Genomic DNA, 26,800 nt, shown 5'->3' on the forward strand with positions numbered 1-26,800 from the left:
TACGGAACTGAAACCTCTTCGAAACAAGCCGAGATATGTGGATATTCATCAGTCTCCTATCAAGGTTGAATCACAAGTGATTGATCCACCTTCTTCTTCAGTGGACTCAGGTCATTCTTGCCCCCCAAATATGAGTTGCAGTCCTCGTAGAACTGGTTCCCTTTCAGTGGAAGAGCTTCATGAAGCAAGAGCCGAATCGATCCCTCTACGAAACCCTTCTTCACTTGAAAGGATAGATCGCAGCTTGAAAAATGGTTCTTATAGAGATTCTGTGAAACATGTTCTTCCTTATGAATCAGTAGATAGTTGTCCTGAAAATCTAGAGAAGAAAATTGGATTGGATAATTTAGGAAACACTTGCTACAAGAACGAAGTTTTAATGATGAACGAGAACGGGAATGTTTCCTACTTATTCATCAAACTCAAACACCTGTTCATGCAGCTGCAGTTTCGTAAGAAGGTATCATCTTTCTCTCCAACCGATTTCCTGGAGTCCGATTTCCTGGAGTCTTTGAAGTCCACTAGATACTCGTTAGGACAACAAGAGGATTGTTCCAAATTCTTGGGGTTCTTGTTGAATACTCTTCGTTAGCAAAACAATAGCAAAATCAATACTCCTGACCGCTCTGGACTGAATGATTCCGTACAGCCCATCTCGTCTTGTGTTTGTAAATCTTTTGCTGGAAAAATCCTCACTTGTTTACTGCGTGGTAAATGTTCAAGAAGTAACGAAAACTTATGTGAATTTCTGGAACTTCATCTAGCTTTTCCTAATATGACTAATAACCAGTGCAAAGCTTATTGTCAAATCATCTGAAAATGGAATTTTTAATAGGTGATGATCGACTGTATTGTCAAACATGCGCCAAACTAACTGACTGTTATAAGGAAACAAGTATAGCCGAGGCACCAGTCAATCTAATAATAACACTGATGATTTTCAAACAAGACTCAACCTCCAACTGAAGCAAGAAACTTTTTGGAAGGTTCGAAATAGATGAACATTTCAACCTAGCAGACCACTATTATAATATTAATGCAGTCATTTTTCACTGTGGTTCTGGCATTGAATTTGGTCAGTATTACGCCTTGGTCAAAGACGAAACGGACTGGTTTAAATTTGACGATAGTCGTGTCATGAAGTGTTCTGGCGATGCATTGAATTTATTGGAGCCTCTGGAGACACCCCACATTTTGTTTCATAAGAGAGAGGACATTGTTAGATCAAGATCTTCAGATGATGTGGTGCTGCAGGTTTTTCCGGGTTTTCCTGCAGCTGAAAAAGCAAATGCGCCACTGTAATCAATGAAGTCGCCCCGGAGCGCCAATTAATTTTTATTGTTGTTTTTATTTAATTTTTATCGTTGTTTTAATACATGTAAATAAATTATTGAATATAATAAATGATTATACAGGAAGAAATAAACACATAAAAAAGAAGGATATCCTCCTTGAAATAAATGATGTCTTGTTAACCAATAATTCGCAAGTTGTAAATGAGTTTGCTACCAGTTTTGCGAAGATAGCGAAAATCGGTCAAGCTACATAGGTCAGAATATGTCACTACCACATACCGTCGCTGATTTCAATGAAAACTCTATTTTCTTCGAGGAAGTGTTGGAACCTGAGATACTAAGGATGATGAATAATTTAAAAAATAAATCATCGAGTGGATTTGATGATATAACAGTGAAAGCTCTGAAATATGTCATCCCAACAGTATCGGGCATTCTAGTGAAGCTCATAAATAAATCAATATTTGAGGGAGTTTTTCCTGAAGTCTGGAAAACTGCAAAGGTTATACCAATACATAAAAAAGGTTTCCAAGTAGATATTGACAACTATCGCCAAATTTAATTATTAAGTGTGCCATCAAAACTACTAGAAAAATAGTTGCAGATAGAATTGTCCTATTCCTTGAAGAATACAAAATCTTATCTGATCAACAACATGGCTTTAGAAAAGCTAGATCGGTTGAAACAGCTATTGCTGGTAAATTTGAGTTCATTTACAATAACATTGATAAGGGAAAGTATGTAGTCTCAATCTTATTTGATCTAGCGAAAGCATTTGATTCAGTAAGAAATGAAATTGTGATCAGTAAATTGTACAACATTGGTATCAGAGGATTCTTACTTGAATGGATTGAGTCATTCTTATCTGACAGAAAAATGGTTGTGACTCTGAATAAAACTGCATCACATATTCAAGATATTATGCTTGATGTACCACAAGGTTCAATGTTAGGACCGCTGCTGTTTTCAATATATATAAATGATCTCCCGAAATATATCAAACATGGTTACACCGTAATGTTCGCATATGACACTACCATATCAGTGTCTGGTAGCACAATAGATGAGTTGGAATTCAATATAAACTCAGTCATGGACGCCATGGTTTCTTGGTGTGACAGAAACCAATTGAAACTGAATGCAAATAAAATAATTCACTTGGGTTTCTCCTTGAGAAAGACATTGAATCTTAAAAACTTCCAACTATCTGATACAGCCAAACTCCTAGGTATGTACTTAGATAAAGCCTTGTCTTGGAGGCCTCACATTGATCATGTGTGTAAAAAATTGAACCAGGCAATATTTGCAATACGCCAGCTCAAAGAGTTGCTTGACTCAGATGGTATCAAGATGGTCTATTATTCTTTGGCCTATTCTCACATGGCTCAAAATATACTAATGTGAGGTACTTCTACTGACGCAAGACGTATATTCATTCTACAAAAAAGAATCATGAGAATCATATTTGACATTACACCGAGATCTAGCTGTAGAGCTTTATTTTCAAAATATAAAATAATAATTTTACCCTGTATCTATATTTATAAAGCTCTGCTTTATGTGAGATACAACATGGTTCATTTCAATCACGAGTCACTCACTCATAATTATGCAACACGAACTAAACACTTGACCATCCCAAAACACAAAACTTCAACATTCAAGGAATCTCTTAAGTATAACGTCATCATACTTTATAATTCATTGCCACAGGAAGTCAAGGACTTACACTTAGTAAGTTTCAAGAACCATATCAAAGAATTATTGACGAACGGGGGTTATTATAGCTTAGATGAGTTCCTGCAAAGGGATGTCTTAATGTAACTTGTTCTCACTGCTCTTCGTTCCCATTTTTATGTTGAACCTTTCAATTATATATAATTATATTATGTTGTTTTATAATAATTTGTCAATGATTTTAAAATTTGCATCAGTATGTCGCTTGTAGTGTTTTGTATAGTGCCTGTTTAATTTGATAGGTATATGTTTATTTATTTATATTTATATAGTTATTTATTGTTATTTTTATTATTGACATGTCTAATATCATAATAATATGAAAGACGAATAAATATAACAACAACAAATCAACTCAGTATGATATTTCGAATGTTCCTCCAATCTATCAGTGGAATAATCAAAATTCGGATCGTTTAATTTTTCATTGATTCGATGGATGTATCAGTTATTCTTTTTTGTTAAGTCGGTTATGATTTTGAAATGCATATATTTTTTCTAGGTCTCCATAGCATGCTCGCTAGGAGTCTTTGGGTCTCAACTAGGTGTGGCTCTCGGATATATTATACCTCCACTCATAGTTAATAACCATAATAGCATAGAAGATATTGAAGCTGGACTACACAACATGTGCTGGTTACTGACTTTATCGATGGCTTCCATAACGATTGCTGTTGTACTCTGTAAGTTCCTAAATTGATGATTGAATATATTATTACATAGGTCAGTTATGCAAGATATAAATCCTAGAGCACGTCGAATTTATTCGTTAAAACGTTATGACCCTTGAAGCATTGCAGAACCTCAAACCCTATGAGCGGGGATATAATCCCCATTTTTTATAGGAATACGGGTCAAATTCGATTCCCTATCCAATATTGGTTTTCTTGAAATAATCGGTCAACCTGTTTAGAAGATATGGAGCTTTGAAATGTCAACAATATGTTTTTCGGAAAAGGTAAGAATCAAATGTATTCAACTTAAAAACTTACCATAATGAAAAGATAATAATACTTTGATCTTGCGATGAGTTAAGTGGAGTAGAGAATAGATCTGGTTTTTTAAATGGGTCTCTTGTACTTGGTGTATGCCAATATCAGAACCTCCCGCGCCACTTGACCTTAAATGTCTTTGAGAATACGTTTTGACTTTGACTTTTGACTTCTTCTGATTCGACCTTCAGTAATGTTTATGTCAATATAAATTCGCGCCTGACTCTTCCTAACAACCGTACATATTTTACATAGAAGAATGGCCACTTACAAGAGGTAGCTGAATATCGAGCGTACTTTCCTGAATAAGTGTTTTCCATCCGAAGTTATTTTGATAGAATGTGTCTTTGAACGACCTTGAAAGCTCTTGACAAGGTAACATTTTAGATTATTTCAAAACCTTGGTACCACCTGGTGTTCGTATTGGTTTGGAGGTCAGTAATTTCACTTACATAAATAAAAGAAAATTTCATCATAAAGCAAATAATTTTTCCGCAGGTTGTTCTCTGGTGAAAGTTATTTGTATCGACGTAAACACCAACAAATATAGTCAGTCCTTTTAGTCGATCCTCCTACTGTGAAGACGGCAATTGTAAATGAGAGGAATGAAGGGCAGGTATTGCTTCATTTGGGCGGTGATATCACTAGAACCAGTGCAGACTAGAAGTTCCAGAGTCACATCCAATATTTAGAGATTTATTGACCGGTGAAGCTACGGTGTTATCAAATCGCGTCTAGAAACTGAAATGTTTGTGAACATTGTGTAATTACGAGGGTGGTCTGGAAAGTTCCAACCTGAGAAAGATACAACGCATTTTTTCATTTTTTTTTTCTATTTTTCAACGCACTTCTCCCAGCGATGCTTTCATTTCTGTAACCCATCCAAATAGTACTGAGCGTTTTTCTCTGCAAAATCATTATCCTCCGAGTGCAATTTTTAGATTTGGGAACAAAAATAAGTCGCTTAGGGCTAGACCTGGTGAGTAAGGTGGATGGTCAAGCAGTTCAAATCGGAATTCGTGGGTTTTCGCCATGACAACCGCTGAGGTGTGAGACGATGAGTTGTCTTGGTAAAACAAAATTTTTGTTCTGCAAATGTGTCCGTTTTTCCGTAAGTCCTGTCTTCATGCCAGTTACATCTGTGAGTAATTGCACACGTGCAACGCCGGAGTCCCGACAGAAACTGAAGTTTTGGTAGTTTTTTACTAATTTCCCATCAAAACAACAGTGAAAGTACCACAATTAATCTTGTGAAGATGAAAATCAGTTTTTAGATCTGAGTTGGTGATAATTTAATAATATCTGGATTCGATTCAGTTGGGACTAAACCATGAAGTTCCTGAAGAAATTAGCCACATCTGGGAAGACAAGTGGATGAAACACAGAAGAAAAACAAACAGAAATTGCATACATTTCTGTTTGTTTTTCTTCTGTGTTTGTATTATTATTACCTGGTGTAGATATTGGTGTGAGTTTTTGTAGGTCTCACTTTTTTGTCTAATAAAAAGTGTCTAATAAAAATATAGTAATCAGTACTATATTTCTTCAGCATTTTTGTTGGTTCCATTCATTGACCAAATGATCGATCCATGTTATCAGCAAACGTAAGCCTTCCATTTCACAAATATTCTCTGTTTTCTTATTAAACTATTTACTCATTGTTTTCAGCTTATTTAACTGGTTGTGATGTTAAATTTGAAAATTTCTGTGAATTTTACACTAATCAAAATCGAACAAAACTTGGACCTTCCGTTGCTATATACGAATATGAATAGAATATTTCAATGTTCGTATGTCTCTGGTAGGATGTTAATTAACCACTTGTCTTCTAATTTCTTCAGGAACTTCATGGTTTAGTCCCAACTGAATCGAATTAAGACATTATTGAATTATCACCAACTCAGATCTAAAAACTGATTTTCATCTTCACAAGACTTTTGAATGTTGTAGAAAGAAGGAATGCCCAAATGTCGTCTGTGTACAGTGTTTGAGTATATTTCACCAAAGCTGTATGTAAAAAAGAAACAACACACTGACAGTTTGAAGGGTGCCTAGAAGATGACAGTACGGATGAACACCCGGAAGAACAACACATCATATTCTACCATCCGTGAAAACCTACATTGTAATATATATATATATATATATATATATATATATATACATTATATAGTTATGGTGTTTCTTATATAATTAAAAATGATTATTGAATAAGGAAATTAGTTAGCTCCCTAACTATTTTATTAAAGGGGAGCTGTTGGAAGATAGGTTGCACTACATCGTTTACTTGAACTATACATTTATGATGAACGGTTGCAGACATTATGTATACGGTAGGGACTTAAGATTCATCACAAAAGGATATGTTAACTATAAATCAGAGATATTAAGGAATAAATCGTGACTGATGTTTGAAAATCCGTTGTATCAGTGCTTTTCGATGCCAGAGAATACTTTGATTTACTACCAAAAGACGATTCATATTTGACGAAAATGCATGCATCACTATCGCATTACTGAACGAATGAATTCTTTGCAGAGGTGAAATAGGAAATAGTGTTATAACTGGGTAAGCTGATACTTCAACTGAGATGGAGGACCAAACATAACGGGATTCACGTCGGCTGAACGCCGACGCGAATCTCTTGTCACATAATGTAATCTTGGTCAGTACTTCTGCAACTTCAGTGAGGCGTGGCTAGGATAAGTTGCTCAGAAACTCAAGACCGGGAGCTTACCTCTGACCGGTTCTAATCGTCTTCATTTTCATCAGGTTGAAAATTTTTCCCTTGTCCTTTCAACTGAGGTTCGCCAGGAGGACGAAAGGTTCAATGAATGAATCTTCAATGAATCACCGAATATTGAGATAGCCACCAAAGCAGTTTTTACAATTAGAACGATACACACCAGAGTCAAAAATGAACCCCTCCCTCACTTCTCGAACGAATGTGGTATATAGTATTCTATGTCAATCGTGTAACACAAACTATGTTGGTCAAACGTCAAGAATTTTGATTCCACTAAGATCTTAGCTAGTGAAACACGTTCAACAAAAATGCCCTTTCTTGAAATGGCTTTCGTCGCTGAAAATAAAAACTGCATTAAAACAAAAACAATAATTATCTCTATGATTTTTAAAAGCAAAATTATTCATTAACTAATTATTTAAACAATCGAAATATAAAAGATTCGATTTTGAACAATTAAAATGAAGCAAAATAGCAAAAATGAATTTTTCAAAAATATTGAATTTCAATATTTGTTCAAAACAAATTAATGAACAATTACGTAAAAAAATAATATCCTATGTTAGTGACTGCCATTGTTTAATGTTTAATATCAATTGAAAAAAAAATTATTAACAATTTTTAGATATTTCATTTTGCAATAGTTATAAAAAATCATAATTAACAAATCAATACATTTTTATGAACTTTCATCGCAGGATCTTATGAAGTATATATCAAAAGGGCTCCACGAAGTTTAAAATTTATAGGCCAATCATCTATACCTTTTATCCCATTATTTATGCCAACGGAGATTGGGAAAAAATTTGTTAGTTAACAATTGAACTACGGAAATAAAAGGAAGTGAAGAGGAGGATATGATAAAACAGCTACAGAAACATATACAAATATTGACGAAAGATAAGGAGGAAAAGGAAAAATACATTACCCAGTTGAAAAAGCGGAATAGAGCGTCTCAATAGAAAGTCAAAGACAACGAACAATAATATCGGATCTCAATGAAGAAATTACGAAACTCACAGAAAATACTAAGATACTACAAAAAAAGTGAAGAATTCGAGTTGAAACTGATGGAAGCAGAATCCATTATATCAGAAATGAAAGAAACAAAAACAAATATGGTAAATATGATAGAAGTACTCACCGAAGAAAATAATATGGTCTCTACACAATTGGAAGAGGTGAGAAATTACAAAGATTTGATTGCATCCGATATCAAAATACCTTCTCAGTAAGACAAGCAATATGGTGATAAGAGAAATTATAAAGAAAGAAGGAAATTCAATGGGAAGAAAATAACCAAACCTGGAGATAACTTGAGAACGAACACAAAAGGAATCAAAGACCAAGATTTTAATTGTATCAGGACAACGAGGCAAGGATTTAGCCGAAGTAGTGTATAGTATAGTAGGTGACAAATGTATGGTTCAATATATATTGAAACTGAATTGAAATGACAATATACTGATTGAGACTGCTTTGAACAATAGCAAAGACTTTGGTAATAACCATAATGTGATTTTCCTGCCTAGCCGATGCAACAAAGAATTCATTAACGAGTTTTTGTTGAAAATTAAGCATACTCAACATCTCATTATCACAGAACCTTATAGATATGATTACAAACAAGACAATACATATATTTATAGAAAAAATCTGGAGCTTTTTCGAAACATATTCACTCTGGGGTCAAATCAGTGTGTCATTTTCGAATGCAATACTGTTATTTATAGAAACTGTTATGTATTTAATGATTTTGGATTGAATTGAAAAGGGAAATTACTACTAGGAAAGGGTTTAATTCAGTACATTGAGAACCATTATTGCACCTCATTTTTTGCAAAAAAATCTGTAACGTTTACCACACAACATGTAGAGTCCTATTCCCCTACAACTTAGGAGATGATTGTAACTTTCAACGAACGTTGTGAGAAAAATATAAATAATGTTTTTCATGAATACTTTCACACTAAAATTACTTGAGACGGAGAATAAATCCAGTATTAGGTCGTTTGAATCAGAACATGCAAGGAATAATTCATTTAATGTAAAAGTACTTGACGCGGAAGATAACTCCAGCATAAAAATAGCATGGGGGAACAGTTATTCTCGTAAGAAATGAGGTTTTTAGACAATTTCAAAATTTAGACCACATATCTAACCTATCAGTCGAGTTGTCATTTGAATGTTCTGCCATTTCATTTGGCAAGGGCACGGCCATAATATGTTTTTGTAGCTCACCAAACAACAATGTTAATTTATTCCTCGTCTTTATATGTAGCGACTTCAACATTGAGAGTTTAACGAAAAATATTTATACATTAATGCTATGTGACATAATCGAATCTTATTGATTGATATCCCTTTTTGACGAACCAACAAGAATCGGAACTTCAAGCAAGATTGAAACTATTAGTAGGAAGTATAATATTTTGGAAACATTTGTAGGACTAGTTTACTTCTTGGTAATTTTGATCTACGTATATCAGATCATCATTCACAAAATGTTAATTGGTCAAAAGATGTAAAAATCCATCTACAAATTTTATCAATTCCAATGAAAACGTGAATTTCGAAATAATAATGAACTCTCAAAAGCCGAATTTAAGTCGCATCTTAAGTGTTATTTGGAATTTCTCAATAATGTTGTATCTGTCAACTTTGCCAAAGTAAACGAAGCCTTGGGTAGTTTTTGGGAACATTTTCACTAAAGTTTTGAGGCAGCCTTCCCTAAAGTTTCAACACACAAATTCCAAAAGCATGTCAATTTAAAAATTAATCTTTCCTCATCATTGAGGCGAAAAATTGATGACATCAAGTATTTGAATCATTTGAGAAAACTCCGAAATTTATAACAGTGCATATAAAATGATCAAGAAAAGTGTTGAAACTGAGATACGTCAGAAAACAATCAATCACAAAAGTTATAGGTGAAAAAATTCAAATCTTTTTTAAAGGAGGCCATCTAGAGAGCGGAACTGCAATGCCAATGTACGGCCGCCACAGAAAGCATCTCGTGAGTCGAGTGGAAGATTTCTCAAGTGAGGATTATTTTCGGTGAATTTCGAATATCCTCAGACAGTTCCTGGCGAAAATCACATTTCCACTTTTCGATGACCTCATAACCCAAGGATTTGATCTTATTTATTTTAGCAATGGCCATATGATAGCGATGGGTCATTGTTATGGAAGAACAATTTTGGAGAGGAGTATCTCTCTGATGGTCGAAGCACCTTGGACATCCGTGATAAAAACAACCCTGAAACTCGAAAATCTGACTGGTTTAAGAACACCAGCCATCAACTTTGAAATTGCCAATGACCGCTTCAAAAAAACGACATGCTCGTTGAATTTTTATTTTCCTCTGGCTACCATAGGCTGATTATTGTGGCGTCTAAAACCATCATTGGAATACAAACGGAATAGAGAAATGTATTTATCGTGTTAGGAATCACACGTTAAAAGGTAATACCTCGTTAATTCTTATCTCCCACAAGTATCGACTTCTGAGGGTTGTCGTTCGTAGGGGTGCGACAGCTGTTTAACGGAAAAACAGAGTTTAAACAGATTTTTTTTGTATAATTCAGCGTCCATGTAAAAGTATTTGTTTTGAAAGTATTTTTCTTATATATATTTTTTCATTCACCGACCTCATTCGCCCAGTTGGGGTCAGTAAAATCACCTATTGAAAACATACTGATTTATACCAAATTTGTTTCATCTTTTATAGTCTATTTCAAAAGAGTGTAGAGTAATAAAATCTCATTAAGTATTCAAAAGCGCTACAGGGTGATCCGTCAATAAATTCTGTCACTTCCCTAGTCCGCATTGCAAAATTATGTCGTTTCATAAAGAGCAGGTAGGTATCACCCTGTTTTAAGGGATTTGTCCATTGTTATCGACGGATAAATACTGAGCCAGAGGCGCGCTAGTGGGATAATTGCCAAAAGAATATGCATTCATAAAAATTATATTAAAGGAAATAAAAATTTAATACAGCAGAACAGTGTTATTAAAAAAATATAAAATGTAACAATAAAATATATACGAACCGAAATCGGGAAATACTCACAAACACACACGAACGAACTTTACGTATTGAAACACTTGTGGGGACTTTAAATCAATTTATTCACAAAAACGACAAGAACTTTACTGGATACGTTATTAAAATTTGACACTTGAACAATACTAAAACTGTGAACTTCCCTTAACGTTTAACAACACTCTATTTATACCCTAATTGAATGTTCTAGAGATTACTAGGTACAATTTTCGAGAACCTTCCGAGAAAATAATTATTCAGACTACCCTTAATTCTAAACCCTAACCTAAGCAAAAGTGTCACTGTCACTGATACACTGGTCTCTGTCCAGATTGCTTATCCCGCTACAGTATATTTACAATTCAATTAAATTATTCTACATCAGTATAGTCTTCATCCGAAGAACTGTCATCATCCCCTGGTGTTATAATTATAGGGTCAACCACCTGATCGACCAAGTTGTCCAGTTCCCACATTTTATCTTCCTCTTTTAAAACATGCTGGATTGCTTTTTGCCAGTTTTCTAATGTGATTTCCATAATGGCTTGATCAAACAATACCTTGACATCTTTCATTTTAAATGTGGTATTGTGCCTTGCAACATATCCTTTAACTTGTGCCCATATAAGTTCTATAGGATTTAATTCGCAATGATATGGCGGTAGGCGCAGCACAGTTACTTAATACTTTTCTGCTACATCTTCTACGGCATATTTCATGAAGCGAGATTTATGTTGTTTTACTATGGCTAGTAGTTCCTTCTTTACTGAATTCGTCTCAAACTGAATACCTTTATTTGACAGCCAGTTAATAATTTCTTGCTTTCTCCAAGCTGAAGTTGGTACCTTCTCTAAGCGCCTTGAATGGTAGCTTGCATTATCCATAACCACGACCGAATGAGCTGAAAGAAATTTTAACATTTCCCCGAAGTAGTCTTCGAAGACATCCGAATTCATGTCCTCATGATAATCTCCCGTCCGGCACGACTCAAAGCTTAACAAACCTTCTTTTAAAAATCCGTCTTCGCTTCCAATGTGAGCAATTATAAGCCTCTTCCCTTTTCCCGAAGGCACTTTAATACCCGTCGAAAGGCCTTCTATGAAAGCTTGGCGAGAACTTGTTATATTTTTATCTTGCCACATTTTTTTGACTATATAACCTTCGTTTATCCACGTCTCATCAAGATAAAAAATTTTCTTTTGCTCTCTGCGGTACTGCTTTATAGTTGTCAAATATTTTCGTCTCTAGCAAACAATTTCATCACTTTACAGTAATAGTGCCTTTCGATTGTGCTTTTCCCAGGAAAAATTCATACTTTTTAAAGTTTTCCATAAAAGTTTTCTGGATATCAAAGGAATATCGTTATCTTGGCTTATCTCGATAAATATTTTTTCAAGAGTGGGTATTTCCTTTTTAAAATAAAACGAATGAACTTTTCTTCGAATGTCACATTTGGTGTCTTCATCTAAGATTTTTATTGGTCTTCCTGATTTTCTCTTGCATGGACTTACCTGGCCTGATATCTTTCTTTCTCGCAATAATTTAAAAATCGTGGACTGTCCAATTCCAGTCATTCGGGCACATCGCTCAACACTTTCTTGCACAGACAAACTAGGGTGATCGTGTTTTATGCAATCATATACATTTAAAATTATAACTTTTTCGCAAACAGATAGCGGAGAATTTTTTACACTTCTTTTCTTTGGAGTAAATGTCCCCATTTTATAACTTTTTCACTATTTCTATATCACAATATCACTGTACGTTTAATTGGTGTAGTAACAATTACTATTATAACTCGAATGTTTAAGACACCATTACAATATATTTAAACCCTTTTTCTTAATTACCTGGGTTTAATAGGTATTGCATGATTGGTGGGCAGGGTCAAAAAGGGATTATTATAATGACATGGCACCTCGGAACTAAGTGTTAACCCTTTTTTGAGAAATCATGCTCAAGTATATGAACCCAAATTGCATATTAAATAAGTTTACAAGAACCACTAAAATTAATCTTAATCTTTTTTTAAGAAATTTTACTTACCTAAATACATGTAGGTACTTAGTTTTAGACCAAATTACTTCCCAAAAATGGCCTTTTATTATTATCTATGTCTGTAATTTTTAATTTACTTTAATTATTAAGTTTAATAATCCTAAGATTTGCCTACGCCCATGGACGACAACGAAATTCAGGCAAATTTTATGACACTTCATGATTTATTACTCTACACTCTTTTGAAATAGACTATAGTAATGCAGTTACTAGACATAAGGATTAATTAATATTTTGTATTTCACACTTCACTAAATATTTTACGAAATTGTAAATCAGACTTGAGCATTCTTCACATTTTGTTAAATATGTTTTTGTAAATTGGCTTTACCGTTAAAAAATAATTAATTAAAAATACAATGTTATTCCGTAGAAAAGTTTTGAACTTTTACACTAACTTTACATAAGAAACAGACCACCACAGATCATTCAGATGACAAGAGGCAAGTTTAAAGTAAACTGAGAGAATATGAAAGTTTTGAATAAACAGATATTTTCACTGAACTGCTACTAGACTAGACTAGAAACACTCAAGATGAAACTTTTCAAAATTTGTCAATTTAACATATTTGCTGGTAACAAAAGGGAAATGTAGATAAAAAAGTTGGTAACAAAATAATACTTTTCACTACATGAATATTTTTCAGTTTTATAAAAATTATAAATTATTTTAAAAATCAGATTATATATAAAAAAATTGACACCTCATTTCAAAATTTCTCAGGTTCATTTAATGTTCCAATCATCTTTTGTAAGTTTTTTGGTCAATCTATATTGAATGTTTTTGTTCAACTGCGAAGAAGATAAAAGAAATTATAATAAACACTCCATAGAAACAAAACTAGACGCAGCACTAGATATTGAAACTGTTTATATGTAAGTATTAGAAGATACATACCTTTGATATTTTTATTAGCAAATATATTTGTTTCATTGTATCACCAGTACACAGTTACTACCAATATGATTTTTGCAAAATATTGCTACTTCTTCGAAACCATATTCAACTAATTATTGTGATTGATTGATGTGGAGATCAACCGAATATGCATAATTGTGCTGGGTGTTTAAGTGGTTGAACTGAACAGTATTTTTAAGGTAATAAAAGATGTAGAGTGAACTTTCGACCCTATTCACTTCATATACTCTATTCATTGCATTTTACGATGTGTTATAATGGATTTTCATCAAGTAACGGCCAATTCCATCAACTAATATGAAATTTTTCATTTCAGATTTTCCTAATCGACCGCCTCTTCCGCCTAGTGTAGCTCAAGCAGAATTATGGCAATCTGAAGAAAAGTTCAGTTCCAAAACTTTCTTCTCTTCTTTGAAAGTTATTTTTGTCAACAGGAGCTTCATCATTCTCATGGTGGGGTATGGTGTCAATATCGGCGTTTATTCAGGGGTGTCCACTATATTGAATCAGTTTGTTCTTAATTATTTTGAGGTGAGACTAGTTATTTCGATAATACCTGACAAACTGAATAAATGAACTTTTTCAGGATGCACATGAAGATGTAGGAATGATTGGGTTTGTAATGGTTGCTACAGGGCTGGTAGGAGCCATTTTGTTTGGTATATTGTTGGATAAAACTCATAAATACATGTAAGTATCGGTCACTCTTTAAAGTTTTACCTTCAATGTTTTTTCGATTTTCAAGAGCATGATGTTATTTTCTCAATTTCAGGACAATAACTATGGTGATATATATTTCCTCAGTTCTCAGTATGGTTGCTTTTACCTATGCACTGGAATGTCGTTCAAAATTGATGACATATCTGTCATGCTCGTTGGTAGGGTAAGAGATTTCAATTTTTTTTTTCATCGATAATGTTCTCAAGTTGATCTGAGATTATGTTTGGGGTGACAGACACCAAGAAAAAAATAATACTATGGAAACGGGGACATGAATTTTCTCTAGGACGGTAAATTTGGCGGAACCGGACACAATGTCACAACCTCTGGTGACTCAATGGGTTTTTTTGATGTTAAAGAATGAAAGAAGTGAAGTAAATTTCAACGCCTGTCGTCCGAATCACATCGTTTTCTTCTGTATAACTCTTGTTCAGGAAAGATTGTGATGTTATGATTTGTTTTCTTCCAATGATTATTCGCTGACTATTAATTGTTTGATAGCGTATTGGAGGAGTTTCTACAATTTATGTTGGTATATCCTCTCTGGAGATTATTCTTGGTTCGTTGAATTCCGGGTAAAATAACTCCACCTTGACCTTGAATGACATCATACGACGATCGAAGCTCGGAAATTCATGCTTCCACATTCAGTTCAGATAACCTAAAGTAGTTGAATAGGTGATGATTATTTGTTGAGTTCCAAAGTGACAGCAAGTTGAATACTTTGAACAGAGAATTGTGTTTTTAAAAAATATTTATTTTATAAATGTACAATTGAAAACGACTTTCTCTATCAAGAGTTACAAATAGAATTAATAAAAATGAACGTTAAAATGATGAACATCGCCTCGCAAGTCCAGATAAGGATTTCTTGAAAAACCGGTCAGCAGATCATGTTTCCGTGAGAGCAGCAATCCGTGGGAACGGTCGTTCCATAACTCCTCCCTCCTTAAGTTCAAAAATGACGGAGTAATTTTTGTCTGGAAGGAACCATTTCGATTTCCGGAGTATTATCGTTCTTTTTTGTCTTCCTAGAGCGAAGCCATTTGAGTATGGTATCCCTTTCTTTCTTTTTTCTGATCAATACGATCAGAATCAGTATCAGTATGATCGATCCGAAGATGATTCCGAAGAGCAACGTGTTATCGAATACATCGATCTTTTTCACTGTTGACAACTTTTCTGCCAAGTTGTGGAGCTCGTACATTTTGTCTAAGTTGAGTTTGGAAAAGTTTTTCGTCTCGTAGCCATTCGGGGTTTCCACATTGTTGATTTGGATTTTTGGCAGAATCAGAGGTTTTCCCTTTTGAATTTTCATGTTGTTGAAAAATGTCTTGTGGGTTATTCGGATTTCACATGATTTGGGTATTTTGACGAGTGTGGGGATGTTAACTTCGATATATTGATCAGCTCTGCACTTTGAGAAAATTCTTTCTTCTCGTACGGGGATGATCAGCACTTCCTCTTGGGTGATTTGTTCGGCTATGGATTCGCCTTCGTTGATTGGAATGGGTTGGCAATTTGTTGTGATATTGCCTTCAATCAGCTGGGTTGTGCACTGGTCCTGTGGGTAGTAGTCTTCGATACAGAAATATATTTCCTCCAATGATGGACACAGGTTTGATTCGAATTGATTTCTCGAAGCTGCTCGTGCCAAATAGGGATATTTGAGGAGAAAAATATGGTGGTTTTGGATGATGGAGTACAGGTGACAAAACATAAAAATTTCGTTTCTGATAATTGGAACATGAATTGAGAAAATCAATTTCGTGTTCGAAAATGTAACTTGTATGCCAAAGAATTGATAGTATGACAAAATATTTTCGAATTTTGGAATTTCACTTTCATCGTAAATTTGACTCAAGTATTTTATCATTTCTTCCAGATCTGAACTGGATTGTCAATGAATGTTATGATATTTTGGCAGTCCAAAATGATCTGAGAAAGTACACCTTGAAAACTGTTATAATTTTAGAGATCGACAATGGTTTTTTGAATGGCAAACTGGAATGTTTTCAAGCTGTTTTCGAGCGCTTCTTGATTTGAATTCAGCGTTCGAATGGTTCGATTATAATGATTGATTAATTGTTTTGATAGAGAGGTTTGAAGATTCAATTCGTGAATGATATTTTCTTGATTTTTTTCCAATATTGCAATGGTTTGATCGTAACGCTTTCCGTCATCAGCGTCAAGTGTTCCGAAAAGCCATTTATTGATTTTGTCGATTCCATTGATCATACCACGTTTAACACGAATATGTGGTTGAAGGTTATCCAGTTTTGTCTGAGTTGTTTGAATGAAATATTCAGTTCTCTGAAGCATATTTTCGGATAGACCATGGTAGGAAATTGGATTGGTAACATTTTCCTTATTGAAATTATTTTTGATTATATTGAAATATATTTTCAAGTTATTTAATTGATTGATAATTGGACTCAAATCGATGTAGTAAAGAAATGTATGTTTACTATAGATAATTTTAGCGTTGCGTAATTGTATGGGAAGAATGGGGTTATGAATGGTATTAATTTGAATGTCTTCGTCACATAGTACTTGGAGTACGTGAAGTATTAGGGTCAGGATTGGTAACCTCATTTTCGTCAGTTCCCTGTAACAAAGTTTTTTTGTTAGTCTTGGGCTTTCGGGCAATATTTTTGTGATAGGTCGCTTTGTTGGTTTTCAGCTTTATTTTTGTTTCCTTGACTATTTTAGTCTTATTGAATTTGGATCGGTCTTTTTGTCGTGCTTTGGTCCTGAAATATGCTACTTATTGATCAGAAAAATCGGGGGGTTCATCCTCAAGTACTCATAGTGACCATGATCCACATTAAATGCGGTTTTTTCGATAGAATTTTGGGCCATTTCAATTTGGTGGAACCCACTGGCCAGATCGAGAGTAGTAAAATATTGAGCACGTCCCAATTTATCCAATATGTCATTAATATTGGGGATTGGGTATCGATCATCTATAGTTTTTTCGTTGATTTTACGATAATCAACACCTATTCTCCATTTTCGTTTACCAGATGAATCGAGTTTTTTGGGCATGATCCAAATGGGGGATGACCACGGGCTGGGTCGATTGATATTTTTCTCAAGCATATCGTTGATCTGGCGCTGGACTTCTTGTCTGTGGACGTATGAATACCTATATGATTTGTTGTGTACCGGTATTTCATCTGTACTCCTTAACTCATGTTTGATTTTTGAAGTAAATGTCAACTCGTCTCCTGGTTTGAGAAAGATATCAAAATATTCTTTACATACTCTGATTATAGCGGTCTTTTCCTCTGAATTCATGTGGTCAATGCGAATTAAGTCTGCGATATTCAGGTCAGCTTAATTTGATACGGAATGGTCATATGTCTGTCTGTCGGGGTTTGTGAAAGGTTCGAAGGTGAATATTTCGTATGTCGAAGATACAAATTGGGTGACAGGTAAGGGTTCGAGTAATTTTACTGAAATCGTTTCATTGGTGGGGTTTTGAATTTCAATCGGGGCATATTCGTTTTTGGCAATAGTCAACATTTGTGGAATAATGAGATAATTCATAGTTCCTTCGATTGTCAAAATTTCGCCTTCATACACACTCACTGGCAGATTTTTTATCATCTTTTCCAGCGGGTTTACTGAAAAGGAAACACTGAAATCTGAAAGTTGTCTGAATTTGAAAGGTATTTCAGTATTTTTTCCTATTAATTTCTTATTAATCAAATCGATATTGAGGTTCATGTTTATTAAATCTGTCAGTCCTAAAACGCCATCGAAATAGTCATGAAAATCGAATAAGATGAAATCAATTTCATAATCCGTATTAAATTTAGAAAAGGCTGGTATTGAAGCTTGATATCTAACCTTTTGACAACCAGTTGCCGTTTTTATAATGGTATTGGAGTGATATATTTTATCTGGAAATAATTTTTCAATTATCGAAGGTTTGATTATCGATCGAGAGCTTCCCGTATCGATAAGTAATTTTTATTTTGGGTTTTTAGTTTCTACAAATGGTAAGGCATTATTGCATGAGAGATTGATTTCAGCTAGGTCGATTGGTCTCGTTGGCTCGCCGTCTGAAAATTTTGCAATTTCGTCAGGGTCTGAAATGTCATCGTTTGAGATACAAGGTTGTTGTTGATCGAATTCATTTTCGAAATAATTGCCTTGATCAGGGCTTTCGTCCGGATTGGCGTGTTCATAACAATGATATTGGTTGGTAGGTTGATCATAAAAATCAATCGGGTTTTCATATTCATTTGAAAATAATTCCTCTGAAATGAAATTTGGCTTTTGATTCTGTTGGAAGAATCGTGGTTGGTTTTGGAATTGGTTTGAACCAATTGCGTTCTGAAGTTGGTCCTGGGGTCTTGCCGGTATTGAGGAATTTGCTGGTGGGACATCCTAGTGGGGTTTCTAGAAGTAGTCGACATGGGTTCAGGTTTTGGCAATTGATTTGGAGGAATTTGTTTGGGTTTGAAGACATTTTGAGGGGTACCAAACACTTCTCGATTAGTAACTTCTCGATTAGTAGGATATTTTCGGGGTAGTAGTTGCCTGGGTTGGACATTTATTGGTTGATTGGGCCAAATGGGTCTTGGAGAGAAGTTTGGGTTCGAAAAATTGGTGTTGGGGTAATTGAATCTTCTTTGTTATCTTGGGCGGTGCCATATAACTTTTCAAAATTTTCGTATTTGTTCACATACGCCATTGCGTCTTCAAGATAATTTGGGTTTTTAAGATGTCAATTATTTTTGAGAATACCTGTACATCCAGCAATGAATGTACCAAGTGCAACCTTATCATGATGTGTTATTTGACGAAATTTCTGTTCTCTACTCAAATTAGAATCATTACTGATTCTCTGTACTACGCTACTTCTAATTAGTTGCAACCTACTACCGAAACTGAGTAAGTCTTCACCTTTATGAGGTCGACTCCTCGTTAGTTCCAGAACGAGACAATCTATATTCCTACGGTCAGAAAAACACTGTTTCAGAGCATTTTTCAAACTTTCCCAAGTATTGAGTTCTGGTCGATTTCCAACCATGTATTCTGCTTTCCCGATCAATTTTTCCTGGATGCATTCAAAGACATGTTCGTTCAAAGAAGTATCGTTGAATGTTCCATAGGTATTATTCAATGAATCACGCCTATCAATAAATTTATTGAGTGCGTTACTGTCACCATCGGAAGGTTTCAGATTATTAAGTCGAGACTTGAAAAGATCCCAGTTCATTTGAACATTTTGTTGCTGTGGTGGAGCCATTGTTATCATTGGTAATAGTAGTTCAGGTTCAGAATTACTTTCGCTATTATATTTAAAATATCGTCAAGGTCGTTCATGAATCAATATTCAATCAATAATTCTGAATTATTGACTTCAGATTCGAATTTATTGAAATTTCTTAACAAAAATTCACAAAATTGATTTTTTCTCTTCTTAAATTACTCGTCTAGAATAAACACCGATTTTGTTCACAATGAACTGCCCGAAACTTCACCGAAACCCTTATGCAGAGGGTTCAGTAAAGGCGAAAAGGAAATTTGGCACTTACAGTTATTTTGGTGTTCCAAAATCTTGTAGTCTCCAGTTCCTCCTCCAATGATTCTTTGTAGCCTCCAGAAGTAGGGTCGTTTCTTGGTCCGTTAAAATGATGAACATTGCCTCGCAAGTCCAGATAAGGATTTCTTGGAAAACCGCTGTCAGCAGATCATGTTTCCGTGAGAGCAGCAATCCGTGAGAACGGTCGTTCCATAACTAGCAACAAGTATCTATCAATCCAAACAGTGAACGTTGTCGTCATCATCGTTACAAAGCAATTCACAGAAGACATCATTGACGAAGAGAATTTATCCAAAGCCAAATTCATTTTTACATATATGGGTCACAGTTCTCAGGATTATCGCTCGTTGATAACATTCGGTTTTTCAGTTATGGAAATATGGTATGTTTATATGGAATATGTGTTAACTCAATCGCTCCAAATATGGCCGAATTTCAAGTGAGTGTTTTCCTTCCGCAACATAACTTGCAAACCAACGAATGCAATTTGTATATATTCAGAGCTCTTTCTCCACCTACAAATATGTAGATGCACTATGCAGCCGGATATTGGTTTCAGAAAGGTTTCAGGTTATTGAAAGATCCCAGTTATTCCATTGTCATTTTTGGTATTGGAAGTTCCGTATTACTTTCGCTAAAGTTTGAAGAATGCTCCTGAACAGGGTTTTTCTGACTGTAGGAATACAGATTGTCTTATTCTGGAACTAACGAGGAGTCGACCTCATCTTCGGAATTAGGTTGCAACTGATTAGAAGTAGCGTGGTACAGAGAATCAGTAATGATTCTATATTGAGCAGAGAACAGAAGCTTTGTCAAATTTCATATTGTGATGAGGTTGCACTTGGCACATTCATCGCTGGATGTACAGGCATTTTGAAAAATAATTCACATCACAAAAGCCCAAATTCTCTTGAAGACGCGATGGCGTATGTAAACGAATACTTGGGCACCACCCAAGATAATTTTAGAACCAAATGCAATACTAATACGAACAGACATACTCACATGACCGATGACCCAACGAACACCACTGTTCAGCAATCAATAGCAAATCAATCACAAAGACAATTCAATAATACCAACATTAATTTTTCAAATCCAACCTGTTTGACCCAATCAACCAATAAATGTCGAACCCAGACAACTATCACCTAGAAAATACCCTACAAATCGAAAAGTGTCTGGTACTCCCCAAGATGTTTTCAAACCCAAAAAAAATCTCCAAATCAATTGCCAAAACCTGAACCCATGTCCACTACTTCTAGGAACACCACTAGACAAGACTCTGCAGACTCCAGAACCAACTTCACAACACAATATGCTTCAAATCAATTCCAGAGTTGATCACGATTCTTCCAACAGAATCACAGGCCAAGTTTCATTTCAGAATTATTTTCGAACGAATATGAAAACCCAAATGATTCTTATGATCAACCTGCCAACTAATATCAATATTATGAACACTCCAATCCTGATGAAAATCCTGATCAAAATCAATATTTTGAAAACGAATTCGATCAACACCAATCCTGTATCTCAAAAACGATGACATTTCAGACCCTGACGATATCGCAAATTTTCAGGCAAGCCAACAGGATCAATCGACTTAGCCGCAATAAATCTCTTATGCAATAATGCCTTACCATACGTAGAAACAAAAAACCCAAAATTAAAATTACTTATCGATACGGGAAGCTTTCGATCGATAATGAAACCTTCGATAATTGAGAAATTATTTCCAGATAAAATATACCATAATAAAAACGGCAACAGGTCGTTATAAGGTCGGATATCATGCTTCATTATCAGCCTTTTCTGAATTTAATAGAGATTACGAAGTTTATATGGTACGTCATCATTGACATTGACATTGACAATCTAAACTACTCATATTCTATTATATAAGTATAAATTTTACCGTTCATTAAGAGAACACCCAGTATTTTGCAAAACGATGGATATCAGTGAAAGGTGAATTATTTTCGAAAAGTGAATACCTTTATTTAGAAAATGAGTCAGTTGTCACTAGACCTACAGCAATACGATATGTCAATAATTTCGCAATCTCTTACTGTCAATCTCGATAGCGCAGAGGTTTGATACAAGGCAAGTGAATACGAGACTCTCAGAACCCTTGCACCTAGATTCTAAACGAAAAATTGAGTATATAGTTTAAATGAAAAACTCACAGAATAACCTAGATCAAACAAGAAATGATTATTTTAGTGTGTTTGTATAAAAGCTTTTGTTTGAACATGTTTTTTTATAATTTTCATTTTTAACTTTTTAGTTCTCTTGTTATTGACTACATATAACATACATATAACATTTTTTCCATTTATTTCGCCTCCATCTTCATTTTTTTTTTAGAAAAAATCATAATTGCCTACCTTGAAAGTCCCCAAATTCCAATTTTGAATAAATCGGGCGATAATCACAAAACTCTTTCATTATGCTGAAGCTATCACGTTGAATTTCCCAATTTTGACATGAGAATCATAATCTCCGACCCTAAAAACCCCTAGATACCAAATTTGATTCGAATCGGACTATAATCACAAAACTCGTTCGCCACAATGATGCCTCCATTTTGTTTTTTCTGTTAACAAAAATTTCATAATGCATTGTCATCGGGATTATGTACACCAGCAAAATTTCAAATCAATCGGATGATTAGAACTGGGTCGAATTCAACTTGCAAGATTTCTTACATTGTTGGTTATTTTGTTACCTGCAAGTAAACATAATCCTACAAGCGTATAACCCGTACTAATAATTTTGACCATTTCCTGTGAAATATCCAGTCGTAAATATTTATTCCCAATCATTTCCGAATATTCCATTTACATTTTATTGAAGAAATTAAAATATGTATTCGCGCGCCGCTGGTCTAGGAGCGTGGCTACTCCGCAAACTTTATCTGATTATTCTATCGCGCCTGAATTCAGTCAACTAGCGATAATCTGATGTGAACAATTTGCTTAACTAGAGGCGTTTGTATAAATTTAATTTTGCAGAATATGATCTTATAATTTATTTTATTTTTTTGAAAACTGACTGTCTTATTGTGAGCTACATAGGCATTGTAAGGTGCGGACGAAGACATATTTGAATTTTCAGTAAGCATTATCCTGTGCAGAAGTTCAATAAAACTCCTTCAAACAAGACATTTCACACAAAAATATTTGGAAAAGAATTTTATTTTCTCAAAAAATCTCTTCGTCCAAACCTTCCATGCCCTTTTCTGAATAGAATGAAATGAGCAGAAATCCTTCAAACATATCTGTCATTACACATTTTGATAAAGCGTACGTGTCTGTAGGCATACCCGGCAAAACCTTTTAAGTACAAAAAAGGCAAATCAAATCAAACAGCTGATGCCCTTTTTCGAAATCTTTTCAACGTCGACTTGAATGCCCTTGAAACTTCGTCCATTCAAAATAATCCAGTTGACGTCGACGAAATAATCAGAGACACGTTGACAAACCCCAAAGAAATCCCTGAATTGGACGAAACCGTTCTTCAGATTATTGAACACAGAAAAGCAATATAATTTCCTACGTTCATATCGTTCCAAGCCACTACCACGTCCGTCCACTACCACGGCCACCACGGAACTTTCAACAAAAAACCTTTGTTACAGGGAACTGACGAAAATAAGGTCACCAACCTTGTACCTGGTACTTCACGTACTCCAAGTTCTAGGTGACGAAGACATTCAAATCAATACCATTCATAACCCCATTCTTCTTATACGATTAGATAACGCCAAAATTATTCATAGTAAACACACATTTTTACTACATCAATTTGAGTCCAATTATCAATCAATCAATCGAGACAACATATTTCGTCTCTTTCATAAGAATTCACACAGTAAAAAGCCGAAAATTATGGTATTCGACCATAACCTATTCGAACACGTTGATTTTCTGTAATTGAGTAACTTTATCTTTCTTAGAGTGTTACACCTAGTGAAACATAGATGGTGTAACTTAGCACATTCAACAATTTGTTACTTATATTCCAATGAATATTTCCCATTTCCGAGTGAGTAGGTCATCTCGAATGCACAATGGAGTCCTACTGGAGCCAGTAACCTTTTTTCTGCTGGTCGGATTTACTTTTTTATTAATTCATTCTCGTACAGTTTTCAAAACCGGATTCTCCATCTGCGCTACGATGAACTCTTGCCTCGTCATGAAGGTGGTGTCATCCTCAGAAGTTGTTAATGACCGTACCACACAATGATCAGGTGATTCCTCAGGTTCCCTGTCTATATCCCTGGACAAGGAATCCTTACAGGTTGCCCTTCGGGTCAGAGGGAACCCAAAGCGGCGGAAGTTAGTGGAGCCTATCTCCCTATCAGAGCTGTCTATAAAAAGATCTCTGCCTGCTAGCTCATCATGTCATCACGTCTGGTGGGAAGTTTTCCTTCTAGTAGCTGGGCAAAATATGCATACTGATGTTGGGCATAGTCTTCTTGAGAGGCTATCTGCGTTTCAGTGACTCGTTCCTTCTAGGATTTTGAAGTTGAAGAGCAACCGAAGTGCTGAGTAGTCTGATCTGATCAAAAATTTATGGCCATATAAAAAGGAGTGGTAGTGATCCACCGCTTTGACCACTGCGAGTAGTTCTTTTCTTGTGACGCAATGATTTCTTTCGGATGTTGATGACTTACTTCTTCTTTTCGTACCTGAGAAAGTAGTGCTCCCATTCCATGTTGGGATGCATCCGTGTCCAGAGTAACTGAGCCCTCCTCGTACGGTTATGCCAGGATCGGTGCGCTGGTCAAATTTCTCTTTAGGGATGTAGATGCTTGCTGGGCATCTGGTGATCAAACAAAGGGTGTTCTTTTTTCAGTCAAGCTTTGCAGCTGTTTGGCAATTTTCCCAAAGTCCTTCACGAAACGATGGTAATAGCTATAGAGTCCAAGGAAACTTACGTCGTATTGGCTCTTTGATGTTGGTCATTCTTGCACCGCCTTGATTTTCTCTGGATCTGTTTCAACTCCTTTTGAAAACACGTGTCCCAGAAATTAACTTTTTTCTAGAAAAGGTAGCACTTCTTAGGATTAATCTGCAAATGAGCCTCCCGCAGCCTCGTGAAAACACTCTTCAAATTCGACAGATGTTCATCCAAACTTTTTCCAGTGACTATAATGTCATCAAGATAGACTGAGCATATTTTCAGGTAAGTCACACCAACTCTATCAAGCTTTCAAATGTTACGGATGCATTACATAATCCGAACGGCATAAACTTGAAATGGTATAATCCATTGCCGGTGGAAAAGGCAGTCTTCTCTTCATCTTCGGAGCTAACGGCCCCCTACCAATATCCGCTTTTCAGATCTGATGTTGAGAACCATCTGCTTTCAGCCAAAATTTTCACTCATTTGAGCTTCCTGTAGTCTATGCAAAATCTCGTCGATTCATCTTTCTTAGTCACCAACACAACAGGTGACGACCAGAGGCTGTTTGATTCCTCTATTACTCCTTCCTCCAACATGTCCTTAACGATGGATGAAGCTTCGTCTTGCTTTGCGTAAGGAAGTCATCTGGGTGGTTGACGTATGTGCTTGGCATCACCAGTATCGATGATATGTTGAACTGAATCCGTTCGATCAATGATTTTGCCCTTCACAAGCATATCGTAATTTTCCTCTACGAATCGGGTGGCCTTGCATAGATCTTCTTCAGACAGATGGCTCTACGTCTTCTTAAAAGAGCCAATGAGTTCGTTTGCGGATTTTTGAACACGTTGTAGAGGAACTCCTTTTTCGATTCTGACGATTTTCACGATCGGTTCGCAGGTGCCTATTACTTGCCCTTTATTGAGAGTTACCCTGTTATTATTAGGATTGATTATTCTTACTGGAATGGACTTTTTGTTACCATTTACGAGAGATATGGTCCCGGAAATTCCTGCTTCAGATTCGTTGGATGGCTCTTTCAATGCTATGCCCAAGCCGCCAGATCTAGCAAATTTCACTCGAAAGATTTTCTCAGTGTTGGGAGAGATTCTGGAATCTTCCTGTATAACCACCTTGGGCTGTCATGAGGCTGTCATGTCACGTCGAGCAAAACTTCCTCGGACTTTAAACAGTTTGTTTCTTATGTCCACCACTAATCCGTAGGGGGACATGATGCCTAGTCCTAAAATGAATTTGTCAACGTTGGTGTTTACTAATAGCTTGATTTCACAATTTCCAAGCCTCAGTCCCACTTCACACTATCAATCTACCTCCATTGGCTGTTACTAGAACAGGTACTAATGATAATTTCTTCAAACTGTTTCTTTTGAAAATGTCGGCTCTCATTACTGACCTCGTTGCTCCAGTATTGATGGTGAAAAGGCACTGATGATTATTCAGAAATCCGTCGACAACTAAGCTGGAAATCGTATACCTGGGGGCTTGGGATGCAGCAGTCAATGTACCCCTCTAGCTAGGGTGAACTCGAATGCCAGTCTCTTCTTTCGTTGTATGTTGAATGAGATCGACAGTCCCGCCTGTGTGCAGTTCCCTTCATCAAATGCTTCTTAAAAAGTATATCTAGACCTACCATGAGTCGATCTGTTCTTTTGTCTTCCTTTTCACTGATGGCCCTCAGTAAAACTTTCCGCTGTTGTCGCAAACCCTAATCCGAGTGTAGTTCTTGGGGTACTCCGTATCTGACAATTACGTTCTGCAACAGGGCTTTTGCCACCGTTTCAGCCTCTTGGTT

At 35.5% G+C, this 26,800-nt stretch overlaps 1 protein-coding gene across 4 annotated transcripts in view; it reads left to right on the top strand.

The window, feature by feature from the left end:
• LOC111504313 (uncharacterized MFS-type transporter C09D4.1) overlaps positions 1 to 26,800 on the top strand; it is a 77,601-nt gene that overhangs the window by 43,545 nt on the left and 7,256 nt on the right. For 3 of the 4 annotated variants that reach the window (XM_023158832.2, XM_023158829.2, XM_074186053.1), the window contains 4 exons: positions 3,535 to 3,715; positions 14,110 to 14,324; positions 14,380 to 14,483; positions 14,566 to 14,676. In XM_023158832.2, coding sequence (XP_023014600.1) covers positions 3,535 to 3,715; positions 14,110 to 14,324; positions 14,380 to 14,483; positions 14,566 to 14,676 — 611 coding nt within the window. The remainder of the gene's footprint in view (positions 1 to 3,534; positions 3,716 to 14,109; positions 14,325 to 14,379; positions 14,484 to 14,565; positions 14,677 to 26,800) is intronic. The other variant, XM_023158830.2, reaches the window with a different exon arrangement.

The sequence above is a fragment of the Leptinotarsa decemlineata genome, unplaced genomic scaffold, assembly GCF_025532065.1.
Source record: "Leptinotarsa decemlineata unplaced genomic scaffold, Ldec_3_MD MMD2_tig00078422_RagTag_RagTag, whole genome shotgun sequence".
NCBI lineage: Eukaryota > Metazoa > Arthropoda > Insecta > Coleoptera > Chrysomelidae > Leptinotarsa > Leptinotarsa decemlineata.